This window comes from Balearica regulorum, chromosome 9 (assembly GCF_011004875.1).
Source record: "Balearica regulorum gibbericeps isolate bBalReg1 chromosome 9, bBalReg1.pri, whole genome shotgun sequence".
Lineage (NCBI taxonomy): Eukaryota > Metazoa > Chordata > Aves > Gruiformes > Gruidae > Balearica > Balearica regulorum.
Genome location: NC_046192.1, coordinates 25,177,400 through 25,194,912, shown reverse-complemented (window position 1 = coordinate 25,194,912; position 17,513 = coordinate 25,177,400). Strand labels below are relative to the sequence as shown.

At 37.9% G+C, this 17,513-nt stretch overlaps 1 protein-coding gene across 3 annotated transcripts in view; it reads right to left on the bottom strand.

Moving 5' to 3' along the window:
- Positions 1-5,191: 5,191 nt before the first annotated feature.
- BCHE (butyrylcholinesterase) overlaps positions 5,192-17,513 on the bottom strand; it is a 55,264-nt gene continuing 42,942 nt past the window's right edge. For all 3 annotated transcript variants that reach the window (XM_075761620.1, XM_075761622.1, XM_075761621.1), the window contains exons 3-4: positions 14,264-14,430; positions 5,192-7,434 (exon numbers count right to left, since the gene is read on the bottom strand). In XM_075761620.1, coding sequence (XP_075617735.1) covers positions 7,307-7,434; positions 14,264-14,430 — 295 coding nt within the window. In that variant the 3' untranslated portion in view covers positions 5,192-7,306. The remainder of the gene's footprint in view (positions 7,435-14,263; positions 14,431-17,513) is intronic.

Here is a 17,513-nt window from a genome sequence, read left to right as displayed (position 1 = left end):
TAAACACCTCCCAGATTACTAAGTGGTAGAGAAGATTGAAAATGTCAATCAAAGGAGCTCTTGTGCTTCTGCTGAAGGCAGTGACAAACATTTAATTAACTGAAAGTCACCCAATGGTCTAAAACTGGGAGTGCTGAGGTCATTCCCAAAGATAAACGTAATATAAAAGTCTTGCTGAATGGAGGCAACTATGTGTACATTAGTATATACTTGCAGGTTTGGGTTGTAATAATCATTCCTGAAAACAGCATTATACCAGCAATGAGAGCTACAAGATCCAGCTCTTCTAGAGAGCAGAGATGGGGAAAACTGTAACTATTCAAATCACTGTAGCACTGAAAACAAAACATGCAATGAGATTAATGTCTAGATAAAAAAAATTGCTGAAAGGTAGCAAAGCAACATTTTTCTACAATTCTAATTCCTAATTAAAAAAAAAAAAAGTTGAATATGTTTGCTTTAAGTCAGGAAAAATGAGCCATAGTCAATGTTATTTAATGACTGATGTAACTTCAGCTAGCAGTTTCTATAAAACTTGTAGCTCCGTAATTAGTGAGCGAGAAAAGTTTAATATTTCGAAGTATCACTTTGGATGTGTAATTCCAGCTGGTTCTCACAGTCCTAAATAAGGTCCTTGCGAATTACTTTCTAAACAATTCTTGATAAACAATCAGTCACATCTCTCGCTGCTTTTTCTGGGTTAATACCCTAATTGTCTCGCATACAAGATAATAAGATCAATCTAAAAACTCAGTTGAAACGTATCTATTTTGTAAGAAATGGTGCTGCATGTACTGTAATAGAGAGAGGATGATGAGGTACCCTGAAGTGATTAGACATGCTGCAAGAGTGAATTTAATTTGGAAGATTGAGAGGTGTGGAGATAACTGCTTTCTGCCTACACACTTTCACCACTGCTCAGTATAACCGAGGACTTATAAATACTTTATAAATTAAAGAAATTAACCACAGCACTCCCAAACTGCAAGAACCACCTACACCATTTGTACATTGTTCTATTAATAGTGGCTAAAACATTAGCTCCTGCAACCATGGCATATATTAAAATGGAGCAGAATTGAAAAGATCAGAAGCTGACGTTATTTTCCAGGCAAATACATGGAGTTGGAGGGACTACATACTTTCCAGTTTTAAAACAACAATAACTTCCTGGCTATCACCAGATCCCTGACCAGAATGATGGTATTTTTAAAAAGACGGTGATATATGTAATGACCAGATTCAGTAAATCCCAAGAGACAGACTGCCACAGCCTCTGTAAGCGCCCTCAAGATGCTGTGATGCTACCAGGAAAGAAACTTTCTCATCGTTCGCTTTTGCATAACAGATCCTGTGCCTAAAGTAAACTTCATTTTCCCTCCTAATTCTCCCCAAACTAACTGAAATCTTTATGCAGCTAACCCCCCCCAGCCCAGCCCAGCCCAGCACTTCTGCTTGCAGCATGCCTAGAAGCCTTATTTAATCTCACCTGCAATCCAATTAAAAGCCTCTCAAAAATTCACACCTGCGCTAATTGTAGATTCACATCACTGCTTTGTAGTCATTAAGTCTATGAGTTAAAGTTTTTATGAGTGCAACTGATCTAGTTTATCAACAAAATGCTGGAAGGTTTACGTGCTAAAACAAGATAATCAGTATTCATGCTTCAAGATTTCAGCAGGGGTCAGGAAGGAATTATCTTGTCTTATGAAGCATTTCAAAATGGCTAATTATGTTTGTTCATAAAATTTGGTCCTAAAACAATTGAAATCAGAGTAAAAGCTTTTGAACTTTTAACTGTGACTGACTAATTTGGCTGAGGTGCTGATTTATATCAGTTTGAAAATACAAACCCAATAACACGTAAGCCTCCATCTCCATGTTGCTTGCAGAGGTTGAAAACATACTGTTGAGAGGCAATTGCTGATGAACCTATATTTCTATGTATGTATGTGTGCAAGGATGCGTATACTTGAAGAGACAGGATTTTAAAGCAGTGGTCGTCTCAGCTCACAGAACAGAGTTAAGGTTGATAAAAACTAACCATGTGCACACACTGTTTCCAGATACCTCTTGTAGATCCCTCAGATAAAGTACTCGGTCTAAAATTTTCCATTTTGCTAGAGATTTTTTTTTTTTTTAAGAAAGGGTTTCTTCACCCTCATACAGCAGCAATCACTGACCAATGGAAAACCCACCTAGAACCTTAGACAGATGAGGGAAAATAAAAACAGAGCAATGAGAAAGAGAGAAATACTTGTAAGTCAGCCAGGGATTTTTTTTACTTTTTTTTTTTTTTTTTTCCTAATGGATTCTTGCTCCCAATCCACCCAGAGTAAATCAACGGGCATGTGGCATGTACTACAGATGGATCAGCCGTGGTAAACATATACAGCTGCACATATCTGTTACACAGGTGCTTGGGTTTAGACTCGCTGGCTAGCCAAGAGCAGTCAGAGTTTTTGGCAAATGCCCATAGTTCCCCGGACTGGAAGAGAAAAGACAGTGGGAAAGCAGTCAGCTGGCACTAGCACTTTCCATAGCAGCCCCCAAGTCCGAGCCAAACCTGCCGCTCTCATTCCTCACCCCACATGCTGAATCGCTGTCAAATTCCTAAACCTATTTTGCAATTCAGTGGGAGGTTTTTTTGGCTGGAGTTATCGGAATGGAGACACTGGGATACTTAGTACCTCTGGGTACAGTATTAAGCCTTTCAATTGCTGATCATTCTGGGGGCAAAAGTGCTTGTGTGGGGTTTTTATGTTTTTTTTTAACTCTTATTATTTTTCCCTCTTGTCTTTCCCCCTCCTTATAATCTTGTATTTTATTTTTTTCCCCTCCTTGTCTTTTTTTTTATTCTTTTTTTAATTTTATTTATTTTTCTTGTCTTCTCTGTGCAACCAGAGGGGAAGGAAGGGCGGGCGAGAGCCCTGTGTGGACAGGCTGGCATGTGGCAGTGGCAGCACAGGCTGCTCTTTGCTAGCTGGACACACCACAGGTGTAACTGAAGTATGGTGACGTTTATTATGTCCCTCTAAAGAGCTGCTGCTGATGTTGCAGAACCGGTGCTGAGCCAGTAGAAATGCATGAACCATAATCAAGCCTGAGAAGACAACGTTATGATGTTGACGGGGACAAATACATATCTCTCCACTGTTAATGTTATGTTCAGATTAATCGATGTGATATCTGCATATGACAATGGGCCAAATCACTTGCTGATGATCCGTTGTGATAGGAACATTAGAGAAGACTACAGAGGTCATATTAAACTTGTACATCATGAACTATGTATAAATTTTTCTGACGGTTCCATCAGTTTTTCATAATCTAAGATAATTTTCTCTCCAAGACTCTATTTGAAATAATAATTAAAAAAAAAAAAAGGACTTATATTCCTGATGTTGCAAAGATACCTTTCCAGCTATGAGCTGATAGAGGTTTGCCTCCACTCCTTGCGATTAACAGACATATATGAGTTGTCTGTTCATGAAGATTTAAATTCTGCACATATATCTGTGTTGACAGAGCAGTAATCTCTGCTCTACAAAAAGCCTGAGACTCTAGTGACCAGAGAGGGCCAAAAATCCAGGCTTTCACTTAAACAGAAATTTTGCTTTATCAGTATGATCATAGAATCCTAGAATGGTTTGGGTGGGAAGGGACCTCAAAGATCACCTAGTTCCATCCCCCTGCCATGGGCAGGGACACCCTCCACTAGCCCAGGTTGCCCAAAGCCCCATCCAACCTGGCCTTGAACACTGCCAGGGAGCCAGGGGCAGCCACAGCTTCTCTGGGCAACCTGTTCCAGGGCCTCAGCACCCTCACAGGGAAGGATTTCTGCCTCACATCTCATCTCCATCTCCCCTCCTGCAGCTTCAGGCCATTCCCCTTGGCCTGTGATAAACCTAGAGGTATGGCCACGGCTTAGGACTGCATACCCATTCCAAAAATCCAAGTTTTGAGTGTCAAATCTGTAATTGGGAGGAAGTCTGGAAACCTTGGCAGGGGGGTCCTCAGTTCTGCTAGAGATCAACCTTTGGGGTCTGAAGGGCCCTGGTCAAAGCCAGAAAGCTTCAACCTTGGCTAGTCCAGCTCTGCTGATCAGCCCCAGACCTAGACTGGGGTACCCTAGGCATCCCAGTTCTTTCATTTTTTAATATTCCACCAGGACCATAGATGTGATTTCACTCAAATAACACTTAACTTTACTGAAAGCTTATCTAACCCAAATTCTTTTAGACAAAAAATTTAAAATGCAGAATTGGTGGTTTTAATTAAACAGTTTTGCTGGGAAATTTCTGACTTCAGTCCTCTTATGACTGTCTCTAAAATATGTGTGAAGTGTCTGTAATTTAATCAGCGTGCTGTTAGCTTATAAACCTAATGACAACTGGTTTAATGCCAACATTTTTGTTGGCACTGCAGTTCATCTTATTATAATCTTTCAGCAACTCTGGGAATAAATTCAGAATTCTTGCTTCAGATATCAAGAATGATAAGAAAGAATAAACACATTTGCTCTAGTTTCACACACAGAGCTTGGTTCCTTGCCTCTTTTGAGCCAAAAGAAAACTTTAATTAACAACATTACATCTTCAGTGAGGTCTGGGTGAGATATTCCTCTAATATGTAATCGTCACACTAAGCAATGACAGAGTATCCTCAAAACAATTTCCAGTATAAGTTTGTTTGACCTTTAGTCTGCAGCTACCCACAATTGGACTGGTCTTTTTTTTCACTCTTCATTACCTTAGCCACTTGCATCCAAGTACTTAAGGCTTTCCTACTTTTGCGTAAGTGCGGGATATGAATATATGACTACATGATATATTGATTTCATATGAATGATAAATGGAGATATTATTTCCCAGCATATGAAAAAATACAAAGCTAGCAATTTATTTACATCAAGAAAATCAGTAAAACCACACTTCAAAAAGTGGTTTAACCTTTATTTTAATTCTGCTTTTCTTTCTTCTTCCCTTCACCCTTATTCCTTGTTAAGAATATCATAGGCATGGTATGCACACTGTGGAAAGTATATTAGTCTTCAAATAGACCTTATCCAGCCTAACTCAGAGCACATACAGACAAAGGACACCTTCCCAGCAAAATATTTTATAAACTGCTTTGCAACCTGCCCTTCTCAAAGGTTATTTGTGCATTTTAATTAGCTCACATTTCCCCCCCCCGCCATTGGTTAGGCTGATTAGACAGATAGATAGTGAAATATAGCTAAGAGGAGGATATCTAGAGATAAATGCTGCTTTTAAATGTGCTTAGGTGTTGCTGGTGCTGTCAAGGCTCACTGTGGCAGATCAGCACGCGACATGTCCATGAAGCACACCACCCAAAGAACATGGGGAGAGCCAGACCTGGCTCAGTGGCGGACAGAATGTTCATCCTTTTGTTTTTTTTTTTTTTTCAGTAGCTTATCACTGGTATGAGGAATATCGTACCCAATACACTGTAGACTGACACAGTTCTCATGCAAATATTAATAGCAGTAACTATGCTAATGTACATAATGAGCTAATTACCTGTGGTATAAACATGAAGTGCTGCATAAAGAGGGCTTTTTAATCCCAGATAATTTCAAGTTTTAATCAGCTTGTTCAAAAATGACCAGTTTTTCTGATTGCACAGGTTGTATTTTCAGAGAATACAATAAAGTGCTAAAATGTGGTTTTCCATAATTTAATCAGGAAATAATTGTATTTCCTTAGAAATAACTGAAAAGATAAGTCATCATCTCTTGCAGAATTTGTCCTTTCTGCAAAAATAAATCCTTTCAGTGTAGGACTCCTGTGTGGTCAAACTGATTGCTAGAAAGAAAACATTCTCTGTTCATTATCTAGATCTCTTCAGTCTACTCAATTCAAGAAGGAATTTTGCAAGAGCTCGCAAGCACTAGAACAGAAAATAAATGCACTGAAATGTTATTACATTTACAGAAAGCTTCAGGATAATTTATTTATGAGATGGGTTGTTGCTTTTACATACTCCTTATGTTTATAAAATTTTTGGCATTTATTCTTCTCAGTTGGGCCAGTGAAAAGCAGCCAATTAAGGTGTTATTCAGGCATACAACTTCCAACCCCATCCAGAAGCAGAGGTAGAAAGAAGAATTATCCAAGGGTTTTTTTAGAATCTTCTAATAGATTCAGCTCCAGTAGATAGCAAGGGATCCAGGGGATGCCTACTTGCATGGCAACTAGAGCTCACTTGACCATGTCGAAGAGCTGGGTCCTTCCCACCAAGGTCACAATGGCTCTCTGCAGTGATCTCCTTCCCCAAGAGAAGCCAGAGCTTTGCGGCCAGGTCCCGCTCTCCTGCTGAGCTGGCTGGCTGAGCAGGGCTTTCAGGGCTGATTTCTGATGAACGTGCTGATGTGCAGATCGATGCTCTTCTGCAGGTATAAAAATGTGTCCGTCACGTTCCAGTAAATGCGGGGCTGTCCGTCAACTAGGAGGCAACTCGGTGGACAAAAAAAATACCATAATTGGAGCTTACCTCCATAGCAGAGACTTTTACCAGTTGAAGACAGTGGATGCCTGAGCAGGGAAAGCTGCGAGTTCATTACCTTGTGAATCTGTAGGTCTTTACTCCTTGAAAAATGAGGATAGCAGAAGCAGAGGCGTCAGTTTTTCTGGCTTGTTTCACCATTGTACTTGCACACAGGATGTCGATGATTTAGGCCTTCAATACATAGCTTGAATACTCTCTTGCTATGGTTTTGTCCTACAGATTTGGCCATAAAGCAGCAATGATTTGAGTTTTAATGGCACTCTTAAAACTTTTCGGTCTAACAAGCAAATGTCATTTGGTGCGTCCAGGAAAGTTGTTATCTCTTTATGTTTATGTCAATTAAATTATGTCTGAAGCAAGGTTTAAGTGCGGTAGCATCACAGTTAAAGATCAAACTCGATTGTGTTTTGCATGGCAATAGTGTAAAACACTGCTATTTCTATTAAAAAAAAATATCCATTTTTCTATAACAGATTACATTGTTTCTTTGAAGTGTGAATTTAAGCAGCTAGTGTTTATAATATGTACATCATTAATCGTTAGGTTTTAATCTCTATAGTCCTATTTAACACAGTGAAGCTTCAAAGGGTACAGATGCCTTATTGTTTATTGAGGTATGAGGTAAAATATAAATGAAAGATCTGGGGAATCAAAATTATATCCATAACACTTTTTTAATCTGCATAACATATTTAATGCTAGATGTGTTAGAAAGCTACCTGTGTATTTGCCTGATGAACAATATAATACGGACCTACTGGAAAGGGTAAACATATTAATTAGAGCCTGCACATCTCTCCTTCTTGCTAGTGTAATCATTAAATTGATTTTTCCAGTCTGACATGTAATTGTTCCAGCGATGGAATCCTGCTTTCCACTCTCGTTCTGCTTCATCAATATTTCCTGTAAAACATGAAATGGGTTACATTAATCTAAATTTGAATCTCTTTATATGCTAATTGAAAAATAATTTTGATTATTAATGTCATTTGCTCCAAATACAGTATAGGATGGTCTTTTACCTTTACATCAGGAAGGAAGCACTACAAAGATGTCATTGTGGCACACCACGGTGTAATAAATATACTTATGTATGGTCTTTTTGCTTTTGGGTAATACTTCTGTCCATGAAATTCATCATTTTAGAGCCACCTTTTTTTTTTTTTAAATCCTCAAAATATTACTTTGGTTCCGTATACTCTACAGTGAAACCTCCATACCCTAAAAGACTATGATATGCAGGCTGAGACAGGTGCTTGCAAAGACATGGTGAAATCACAGCCCTGTTCAAGGCAACAACAGCATTGCCATTAATTTCAATGGATTCAATGGATGGCCAGGATTTCACCCTACCATGGAATAAACGTGCAAGTTTAATGCATAAGGGGCACAAGTTTAAAGAAGGATGCTGTAAAATGTGCACTATGTCAACATGAAACCATCTTCTCTTTTCTTTTTCATTCTAGCGTATAAAGTTTTTGCTGACTAATCCTGTGTCCCAAGGCAATATTTATTGCCAAATCTGTTATAGGCATCAGAGCAGAGGGTGAGGATGAGAAGAGTAATAGAAATATATCATTTTACAAGGTTCCCAGAGTATTTAATGGACAGGGATCACTTCCTCCAGTCCCAAAAGATAATTAACGCTAGGGAGAAACGCAGTGACCTTGCAGGAACAACCCGTGCAACAGCTAAAGGAAAGATAACATATGTAGGCTGTATTGCATACTGTGGATTATTATTTTGGATCAGTTGTAGACTTTTTCTTAAAGTTTAGAAACCATTTATGATCTAGGAATGCTTTTATTCATTCTGGACCTGATTATCTCAGTGTCCCATATTGACATAACTTGCTTCCAAAAAACATTGGTAATTGTGTTCATGAGATAAGTTCTATGGTTTCTTTATGCTCTTTTGACTTTATGTTCTTCCGCTGCAGTAGAGCATAGGCCCTTTCCCTCCATAAATACACAGTTTTCCCCTTTTTTATGATCTGCCAGCACTGCAAGTTTAACTGGTGATGTGAAAATGAAATACTTTTGTGTTTTACACATCAGTAGAGCAAATATTCTGGAAAGAGAGTTAACAGATTCAGAGATTTAGTTTGGAGAAGCATCCAGTAATTTGGTTGCTTATCTGCAGTTTAGCTCAACATTTCCAAACCTTTTTGGTCTGGAAATCCAGATGGCAATTTAATGAGACTTTGAAATGAGATTTACATTACTTCTTGGTTTCAGTGAGACCAGAAATAAAACCAAGATACTTTTTCTTGGGGAGGTTCTATACTTCTGCTTATATTCAAGAGGAAATTGTGAAGAGCAGATATAGAAAAAAATATTAAAAAAATTAACTACACTCTTCTCCCTCAGTTCGAAGATGTAAATAAACTTGGTTACATTGGAGATCAAAGAAAACTTCAGATAATTTTTAAAATTTTTCTGCAGGCCACAATTGTCATTAACTCAAAGAGGATTTGTAAATGCTGGTAACAACAAAATCATGTTTTGATTACTAAGCCATGCAGATGTGACTCACAGAGGTACGGGCAGAAGACATGCACAACATTTTACTTTCGTGACTCAAAGAACTTGCCTTTGCATGTTCCTTCATTTAAAGACGTAGCCGGGGTCTTGGGTAAAGACCAAACTTTCCACGTATGTCAAATGGATTGGTGATTGAGCGTGTGAACCAGTACTAGTATTCTTTGGAGAAAAATTCCTCAACCGTATTTCTTGTCTTATTCTTGATTATGAGTATCTAGTTTTATTTACCCAGGCAAAGCCTCCACTTATGAATTAAAAAAAACCCTGTTCCTTCTTTAATTATTCAGGTTTAGATGTGTTTGAAGTATAGCCAAAGACTTTAGAAAGTGGAACACCTCTACCACACACACATCTTCAATTAAAAGTCACTGTTCTAGAGTATAAATTAATGAGGTATTTCAGTGCTTCTTAAAGATCACGGTAAAGAAGAGAGTCAGCTAGAGAAAGCAGACAATGAGAAATTCAGAGTAGCCACCATTATGAATCTAAAAGACAACAGGAGGAAGGAAAACACTGAAATAAGAACTTGGATTCCCATTTGTTTGCTTTTTGCAGTGATAAGATCCAAATTGAAGTCACAAGTCAATGCATCCCATTATCACCAACATCATCAATCTCTTTGAAGCAACCACCCATGACTTAGATGAGCTGACAGCTAGAAGGCAAAAAAAAAAAATATTAGAGAATTCAACTTGACCGATAATTACAGCTCAGAGCACTGGGTTACTACAATGTGCTGCAATACTACGGAAGTCAGCTAATAATACAGTGAGGTTATTTTGCTGGATGCAGTCATTTAGGCAATGCCAAACTTCAGAGTAATACCAATTAGCCTAATGCAAAGCCCACTGAAGTTTGCAAGAAGAAAAGGGGAAATTTCACAAGGCAATGAATCATGCTCAGAAAGGTCCCAGTTTAATGGACCCAAAAAAAATAGAAAAGGTTTTGGGGTTGTTTTTTGATTCTTCAGCAGTGTCAGCGCAGACAGCTGGCATATCTTTTCTTTCCTTTCCACACAGGCATACAGCCCTTACTTTAATGGCATTATAGAAAAGTTAAATTTATCTCCATACCATCATTTGTTGAACTGCTAGATGTGCCAATAAAGTGCTAATCTGAAGTGTATTTTTGTGTATTAGCATTAAGATTGGGACAAAGGCCACGTAGCTGTTATGATATAGTATAATTAATAAGGGAAGACAAGTTAGAATTATTTTTCTGTCCTCAACAGCTCATAAATGCTGGTACCTGTAAACTTCTCGATTCATTAGTATGATAAATGCTACAAGTTCATCTATGCTGTAGATTCTCATGGTGATAGTTTCTACACAGATGTTCAGCAAGGAGAAAACAAATAGTATCTATACTTCAGTATTTCTATTAAATGTTCTTTAATAACACACTCTGAATATCAATTCTTTGTTAACCACAACAGTATATTTGTTTCCATATGTATTTTTAAGGACTTGAGGGGGGGGTTATTTATTTATTTGTTTGTGTGTTTATTTTCTTCTTCCAAAAGTCAATAGAGCTCTCTGGGAGATGAAATATTGTAAGGGCTGTTATCTCTTCTATGACCTGGCATGCAAGGTACTGGAGTTAAAAAATAAATCAGAGTGTTAAGGTACATAGCTTATTGCCCATAGGTGCACTGCATACGATCTTCCTTTGTCAGTAGGTGCAGTAGCATTGGTGAGGTGACTTTTAACTAATTCACTTTTCTGCATGCAGAATGAGTGTATCATCTAGTTCTGTGGAAATTGAAAAATAATTCTAATTAGTCACATTTTTAATATTCTTACCACCCTGAGTATTTAGGTCTATAGAATCCAGATACTGTTTGGAGGATCAGAGCAAGTACAATTATTTTTGGTACGCAACTGGTCAAGAGGTTGAACTTTTCACTGCCTCCACAGTCAAAATCTTTTTAGGGTTGTTTTAAACTATAATGTACTTATATTACCTACTTTGTTTGATTTCTCTATAGATGATATATGATGCAGTGATAGCAAATAGACCAGAAAAATATGTATTATATGCATTTGGCACACTAAAAGAGTAATGGAACAATAAATGGAAAGCTTGGCTGCCTGCAGCTTTCTATAATCAAGAGGAAATGGGCATATATATAAATTCTTAGGGCTTTTAGATGCATTAAAGATTATGTTAGACTACCTCCTTAACGCAGATGCTTTTATAATTAACATATGATTGCTCTAAAAGCTACTTGAGTCACTTGCTGTTTACTGTCCCTCCGGTGTGTTTCTTTTAGAAGCAGTCATCAGAAAAAGTTCTGGTGGTTGTCCCAGCGCTCACGCCCTCGAATGAAATATCAAATGCTTCTCCTGGGCTGAGTGGGAGCGGAGGGTGTTCTCGGTGCCTTTGCGATAGGGCTGAAATCTGTGTAGAATTGGTCTCTGGTTGGAATTGAGAGCCCACGTAAGGCACGTCTAAGTCCAGTTCACCTGTCTAGTGATTAGTATCAAGCTGGACACAAAACTACAAGTTTTGACTCATTTCTTCAATGACCCTTTTATATATTGAAATTGAAGGAGAAAACATTGAGAAATCTGAAATCATACAAAGTACTCTAGAGATATAAGGGCCAGTATTTTCTATATGGCTGTTACTGTCGTGTTAGTGTGCGAGGCTTATCTTTTTTCTCATCAGTTTTCTCAATCCATAACCATGACAATTTTTTTGGAACATATCTCATTTGGTTGCTTGAGGAAAATGGAAAATATCTAACCATAAAGATGGCAGGAACTAAATATTTTCCTCTTTCATACACGTAACTGCCTCCAGGAGCTCATCTTACCCAGCCTGTCATGGGAAGAGGCTTGCTCGGATGCTGAACGCATCTGGAGCCGGCAGTTACATGCCGAGAAGACCTCGAGGGGGTAGCAAGGCTTGTCCTAGGAGTGGATCAGCAACTAAACAAGTGGTTCGTTACCAAGCACATCCATGTCAAATTCTGACCACCTGGCACAATGAGAAATCCCCTTGCAATTTCTGCAAAATAAGTTGGTTTGATTGTCCTTTTCAGGTTCTTCCTGACATAATTCCACTTTGTCTATCTGAACCCTACTTGAGCTATAACTTGCAATAATAACATAAAACTTCCTTGCTTTTTATTCTCTGTCATCTTATATCATATCATGTTAAAGCAACCTTCTTTTTCTAAGAATATTTCAATGGAAGAAGTAATAGAAAAGCTAGACCCCCAGAAATGGAGGAAATACATGTATTTATGGCATGCGATGTCCTTTGGGCATAAAAGGAGATAGGAAATGCAAAATAAGATTTCAGTGAAGAGAATTATTACAATATAAAGTATTAGATCATGTTTGTTAGCAGAATCTTAAAGGTTTCTTTGTCAGAATTATATAGGATTGTATAGGTAACATAAATATAAACCATAGTATTTCTGTTACAATATTTCAAGGACTGATAGATGTAGATACATGACAAAGCAGCACTACTTCTTGACAATATTCTTGTCTCCTTTCTACATTAGGATCCAGGCACCACAATTCTTTTTTTTTTTTTTTCTTTTGCTAAGAATATGCTGAGGAATTTCTTTTGATTAAATTCTTTACATTTGTGTTGTAAATTACTGAATATGACAAAGTGACGTATTTACATCTCCTGGCAGATCCAGAGGGTTGCTTTGTCATCCCTTGCACCACGGGACCATGCAAAGCTATGCTGCTGTCCTGCCAAGATGTGTTGAACTGTGCCTGGTGATGTGCTCTCTTGTGCTCCACCACAGAGCCTTTGGTTATGCACGGTCCGTTTGTAAGATGCACGTTACTCAATAGGGGTTCACAGCCAGGTTAAAGAAATATGTAAAATAGTTCAGTTCTCCTGGCTCAGCATAAAGGACTTCTCAGAATTTGAGAAGCCTCCCTAAAATCCATCCATAATTTGGTATACTGTGATTTTGAAATCACAGAGTATGCTTTATAAATTATTCATTTTACCTACTGATTTTGCTTCTCTTGATTTAATTGAAAAGCATCTATTGAATTGAGAGGGGATAAAAGTTGAGCCATAATACAGTTATAAGCTCAAATGAGAAGGGAATAAATTATTTCAGAAAGAATCATCTGTGCACTGTGAAAGTTTACATATTTTTAAGACTAACATTTAAACTGAATCTTACAGAATGCTTCTAAATTACTAATTAACATTTTAAAAGTGTATCTTATTTTTGAAATGAGACTTTTTTTTCCCCCAGTCAAACTGCAGAATGCAGTACCAGAGCTGCAAAATCACTTTATAAAACCAATTCCTTTCAAAGTCCAGAAGCACAGAGGCTTGGTCTGTTTGGTGGGCTTTGCAAAAACAGTGAGTCAGGCTTCTAAAGAAAAATCTGAGTCCTTTGTGTTCAACCGAGCTTAAAGTTTCAAACAGCTCGTTATATTTTTCTGGGTAGTGAAATCTCATAAACACGGTGTATACACAGTCAGGCACAAATCAGTTCTATTTTGCATAGGCAAATCCTGAAGTCTTTTGGTTGTCATCAGTGACTGACACTCTAGAAATAAAACACAAGGCTCTCTCATGCGAGATGTACAACAGAATCCCCTTCTGGCAACAGCAACGTACTTAATATCCTCTGTGGATTAGTTGCATAATAACATAATCCCATAAATAATAGATAATATAATCCCCATATAACATCCCACGATGTACCTTAGACACACAAAGTTTATACAGAACATCTAAAGCCTCCAGAAATCCCAGTGCAAGCTCCCGTTTCAGCGATGTCTTTCCTGCTCTCTCCAGTCCCCCCGGAACCAGAGCCAGGCAGCGCTGACCCTCGCGGGGGGTAGCTCGAGAACAGAGGGATGCAGCACTCTTAAAACATCTCACGCTGTGGCTGCATCTGCATTTTGGGGAAGAGGAGCTCCACACTACACTGGTCCTGGGTCTTGGCCTGTCCCCAGGTTTTGTCCTAGCGCATAATGGGGTGCTACGGGGTGGTGAGCCCCTGGCCAGAAGCATAGGGTGCTTTACAGGGTGCACTGTCACCATAGCATGGACAGTTCTGTCCAACATTGAACATCTCATGGAAATTCAGTTACAAGTAGGAATGTGAAGATGTAAAATAAAGTATTACGCTGATATCCAGCAATAATCCTTGTATAAAAGTTATATAAAAGCACCTACAAAAGCATTTTTACCTGTCATTTCCAGGACTTTGGGAAAAAAAATATTCCAGAATCGACACTGCTGAGCACGTAATTTTGTCAGTATCTCTGAAGCGTCGGTATTTAATGTCAAATATTTTTGTTCGGTACTGGTGAAGACTGGCCATCTTGTTCCATTAATCAGGGTCCCATTTGGAGTTCTAAATGAGAAAAGAAGCATTTCATTTGGAATGAGAAATTACCTCAGCACATCAATAAAGTATTTTTTTATTATTATTTAACAGTTATTTCAGCTAAAGTATGTTAGTTTGAAATTACTGAAGTAAACTCTTGTAAGCAACAGGGGAAAACAAGGAAGGTGAATTTGATTTAACTTCATTTAGAAAAAAAGAATGTTGTTTATATTCTCCTTTTGGGGTGTTCTGTGTTATCCCCAAGGGGAAAAAATGTTGATAACCATATACAAACTACACTTGTAGAATTTGGAGATTCTCACCGAAGCTGTAAATCATGATGGATGACTTTAGAACAAAGTAACCAAGCAGTTTAGGAGGTTGCGTAGTTGATGTTTTAGTTTGAAATAATAGATTGGACTAAATAGATCAGATAAAAATAGAAGTAAAGGTACAAATAGCATCTAAACTTTGGATAAACTTTGGGGGAGAAAACAATTATTTCTTGTTAGGGAACAGTTCCTCCTTGAAGTATGCTGAGCCCCACCAGTGGAGTGCCAAACACAAGCAATCTCAAGTCTTTTGGAAACCAGGGAAGAGGAACAGAGCGCTTGGTCCTTTATAAAACAGGCTCTGCACGTTAAAGGATCACAGCTGTTAGGATTAAAATGGTTGTGATAAATATTTGTAATACAACAGAATTTTTAAGGTTCTAGGGACAGACATACAGTTTCTCCCCTCCAAAAAGGACAGTATGTAGCGTCTATATGACCAGAGGAAAAAAAAATCGGTTTAAGTGTGTAGAAAAAGAACAAAATGGGGAGCATTGCTTAGGGGACAGATGAAACAGATTATGATTTTAGGAAAAAGATTATTTGTGACTGTTTAAAGTATAACGCTGTGTTAGCTCAGAAAAGGTTAAGAACAGAAATTATACATCTTATTGCAGTGCAAGCAGAAGGACTCCTTTTCTAGAAGATGGTATAAAAGAACCTGGAGTTTAGGGCAGAAAACCAGTATCTGATGATTCTTGGTGGGATAAATTAAGGAGCGCTATTAGCTAAGTTAATTTGGTTATCTCTACTTCACTTTTCACCAGGACTCTTCCCAGAAGGCAGCGGTCAGAGAGGAGTACAGGGTGTGGAGTACAGCCCACTGGAGTTCTGTTTGCCAAGAGTGGGAACAAGGTACCGCGTGTAGGTGGGAGCAGTCAGAGCACAAGGTTCAGCTGCTGAAATAATATCGATATCTCTTAGTCCATTCAGAATGCATCAAGTTTTCGGCCCATGTTTTAGCCTTCTGGAGTCTTTGTCATTGGCTGCTTACAGAAATGATGTTAGAGTAAGAGATTCAGCATGTCATTTCCTGAATTGTTCACTTCTTTACTAATTTTTCTTTACTAATTCAGCTCTGATTAACCTCTGGCACCCTTTTAAACTGCACATTTATTTGCGGCTCACAAGAATGATGACTTAAGCAGAGCTGACTTGCACTTCAGTTCAAGATCGGAACACTAATGGTGCTGTCAGTATTCATTTAACAGCTTTTATGCTATGAAATAAATCATGACATTCCACATTATAATTTACAGGTGTGGGGTGGTGACACAATGGCTACAGATGTATTTTACTAAAAGTGATTGAAAGAACTGTCAGATGAATGCCGCATTTTGAAATACTTGAACCTGCTGATTATGACATTCTCTGCATTTCTAGGAAGCTGTTCAAAGAAATGTCCAGTAATTTCCTTCTTAGCTTCATTATTGAAAATTTCCAAAGTTAAAAAGTAGCTCCCAGTTTCAGCAAAACAGAGATCACAGGAGTATAATTTTTAACTGGTAAGAACAAGTTATGATTATAACCTCATTGTTCTATCACAATTACTGTTCATTCCTTCTTGCTAATAACTTCATAATGAGAACTGCAGTGCCCAGAATAATCTGAAAAATTCCCTGTTCTTTGCAGCAAAGTTTAATAATATTCATATAGAAAATTAAAAGTATTGTGAGAATGTCCTTACTGAACAGAAAGGAATCAAATAGGCTGCACAACCTTGTCTCCATCCATCTATGTTTGGATGGACATTCTTGGTAATAGATTATAGGAACTTGCTTCTACTGAAACAAAGCTCAAAAACCTCTATCTTGTGCATCTACCTTGTCAAACACCGATCGCCTTTCTTAGACCTCTGTCCATATCTACAAGCTCTAGTTGGGAAGACCTTCATTTTGTTTGCAGAAAATGTGAGCTTCTTCACTGAGTATTTTTAGAAAGAAGCTAGCTCCTTTTCTACAAACTTCTTAATGTCTGCAGGAGCAAGTCTTATGGCAATTAAGAAATACAATTATTTTAATTGCTCCCAGAGAAGAAACGTAAGAGGGGGGAAAAAAAAAACCAAAAACAAAAACCAAAAAACCCCCAAAACCCAAACAAAAAACCAACCTGTGTTTAAACTTTGGTGTAAACAGATTTTTTTTCATTATTTCAGCCTTTTTTTTACCCTTTGCATATGCCCTGGTGTTATAGGCTGGACTCTCTCCACTTTCTGGTAATGGTACAGCAGCCCATTTGTAGTTAATTATTTCATTAAGATATGTCCTTAAGACAACTGAACATATTTTCTCATTAACTTGAAAAACAGAGCATCTTTTTGAGCTCAGTCTCCAGTAAAGCTGCTCTCATGTCCTACCTTTATACATCTATGTGCTCTCAGTGAAGTTCACGAGCCTTTTTTAGCCCTGTGCTCGGTGGAAGTTGCTTGGTATTACTCACTGTTACTGAGGTCAGGTTCTTCCTCCTTTGGGTATTGTATGTCCACAACAGCCAATAATATGTAATTCTCAAAACTCATTAATAGTGAATATGCTAGATTGGACATTGGAGTGAAGAGGGGTTTAGAGGAGCTTATTCACTGATAATTTTTATATATTTAATGTTCATCGTCAACAACTTTAGAAAGAGAAAGTTAATTTGGTTCAGATGGAAAATGCAACAACCTGAACACAGTTTTGTTAATCATAATGTACATGCATTATCATTCTCATTAATATGATCAATATAGCCTGAAATATAATACTCGCTCACTGCATATTTATTAATCATTACATAGCA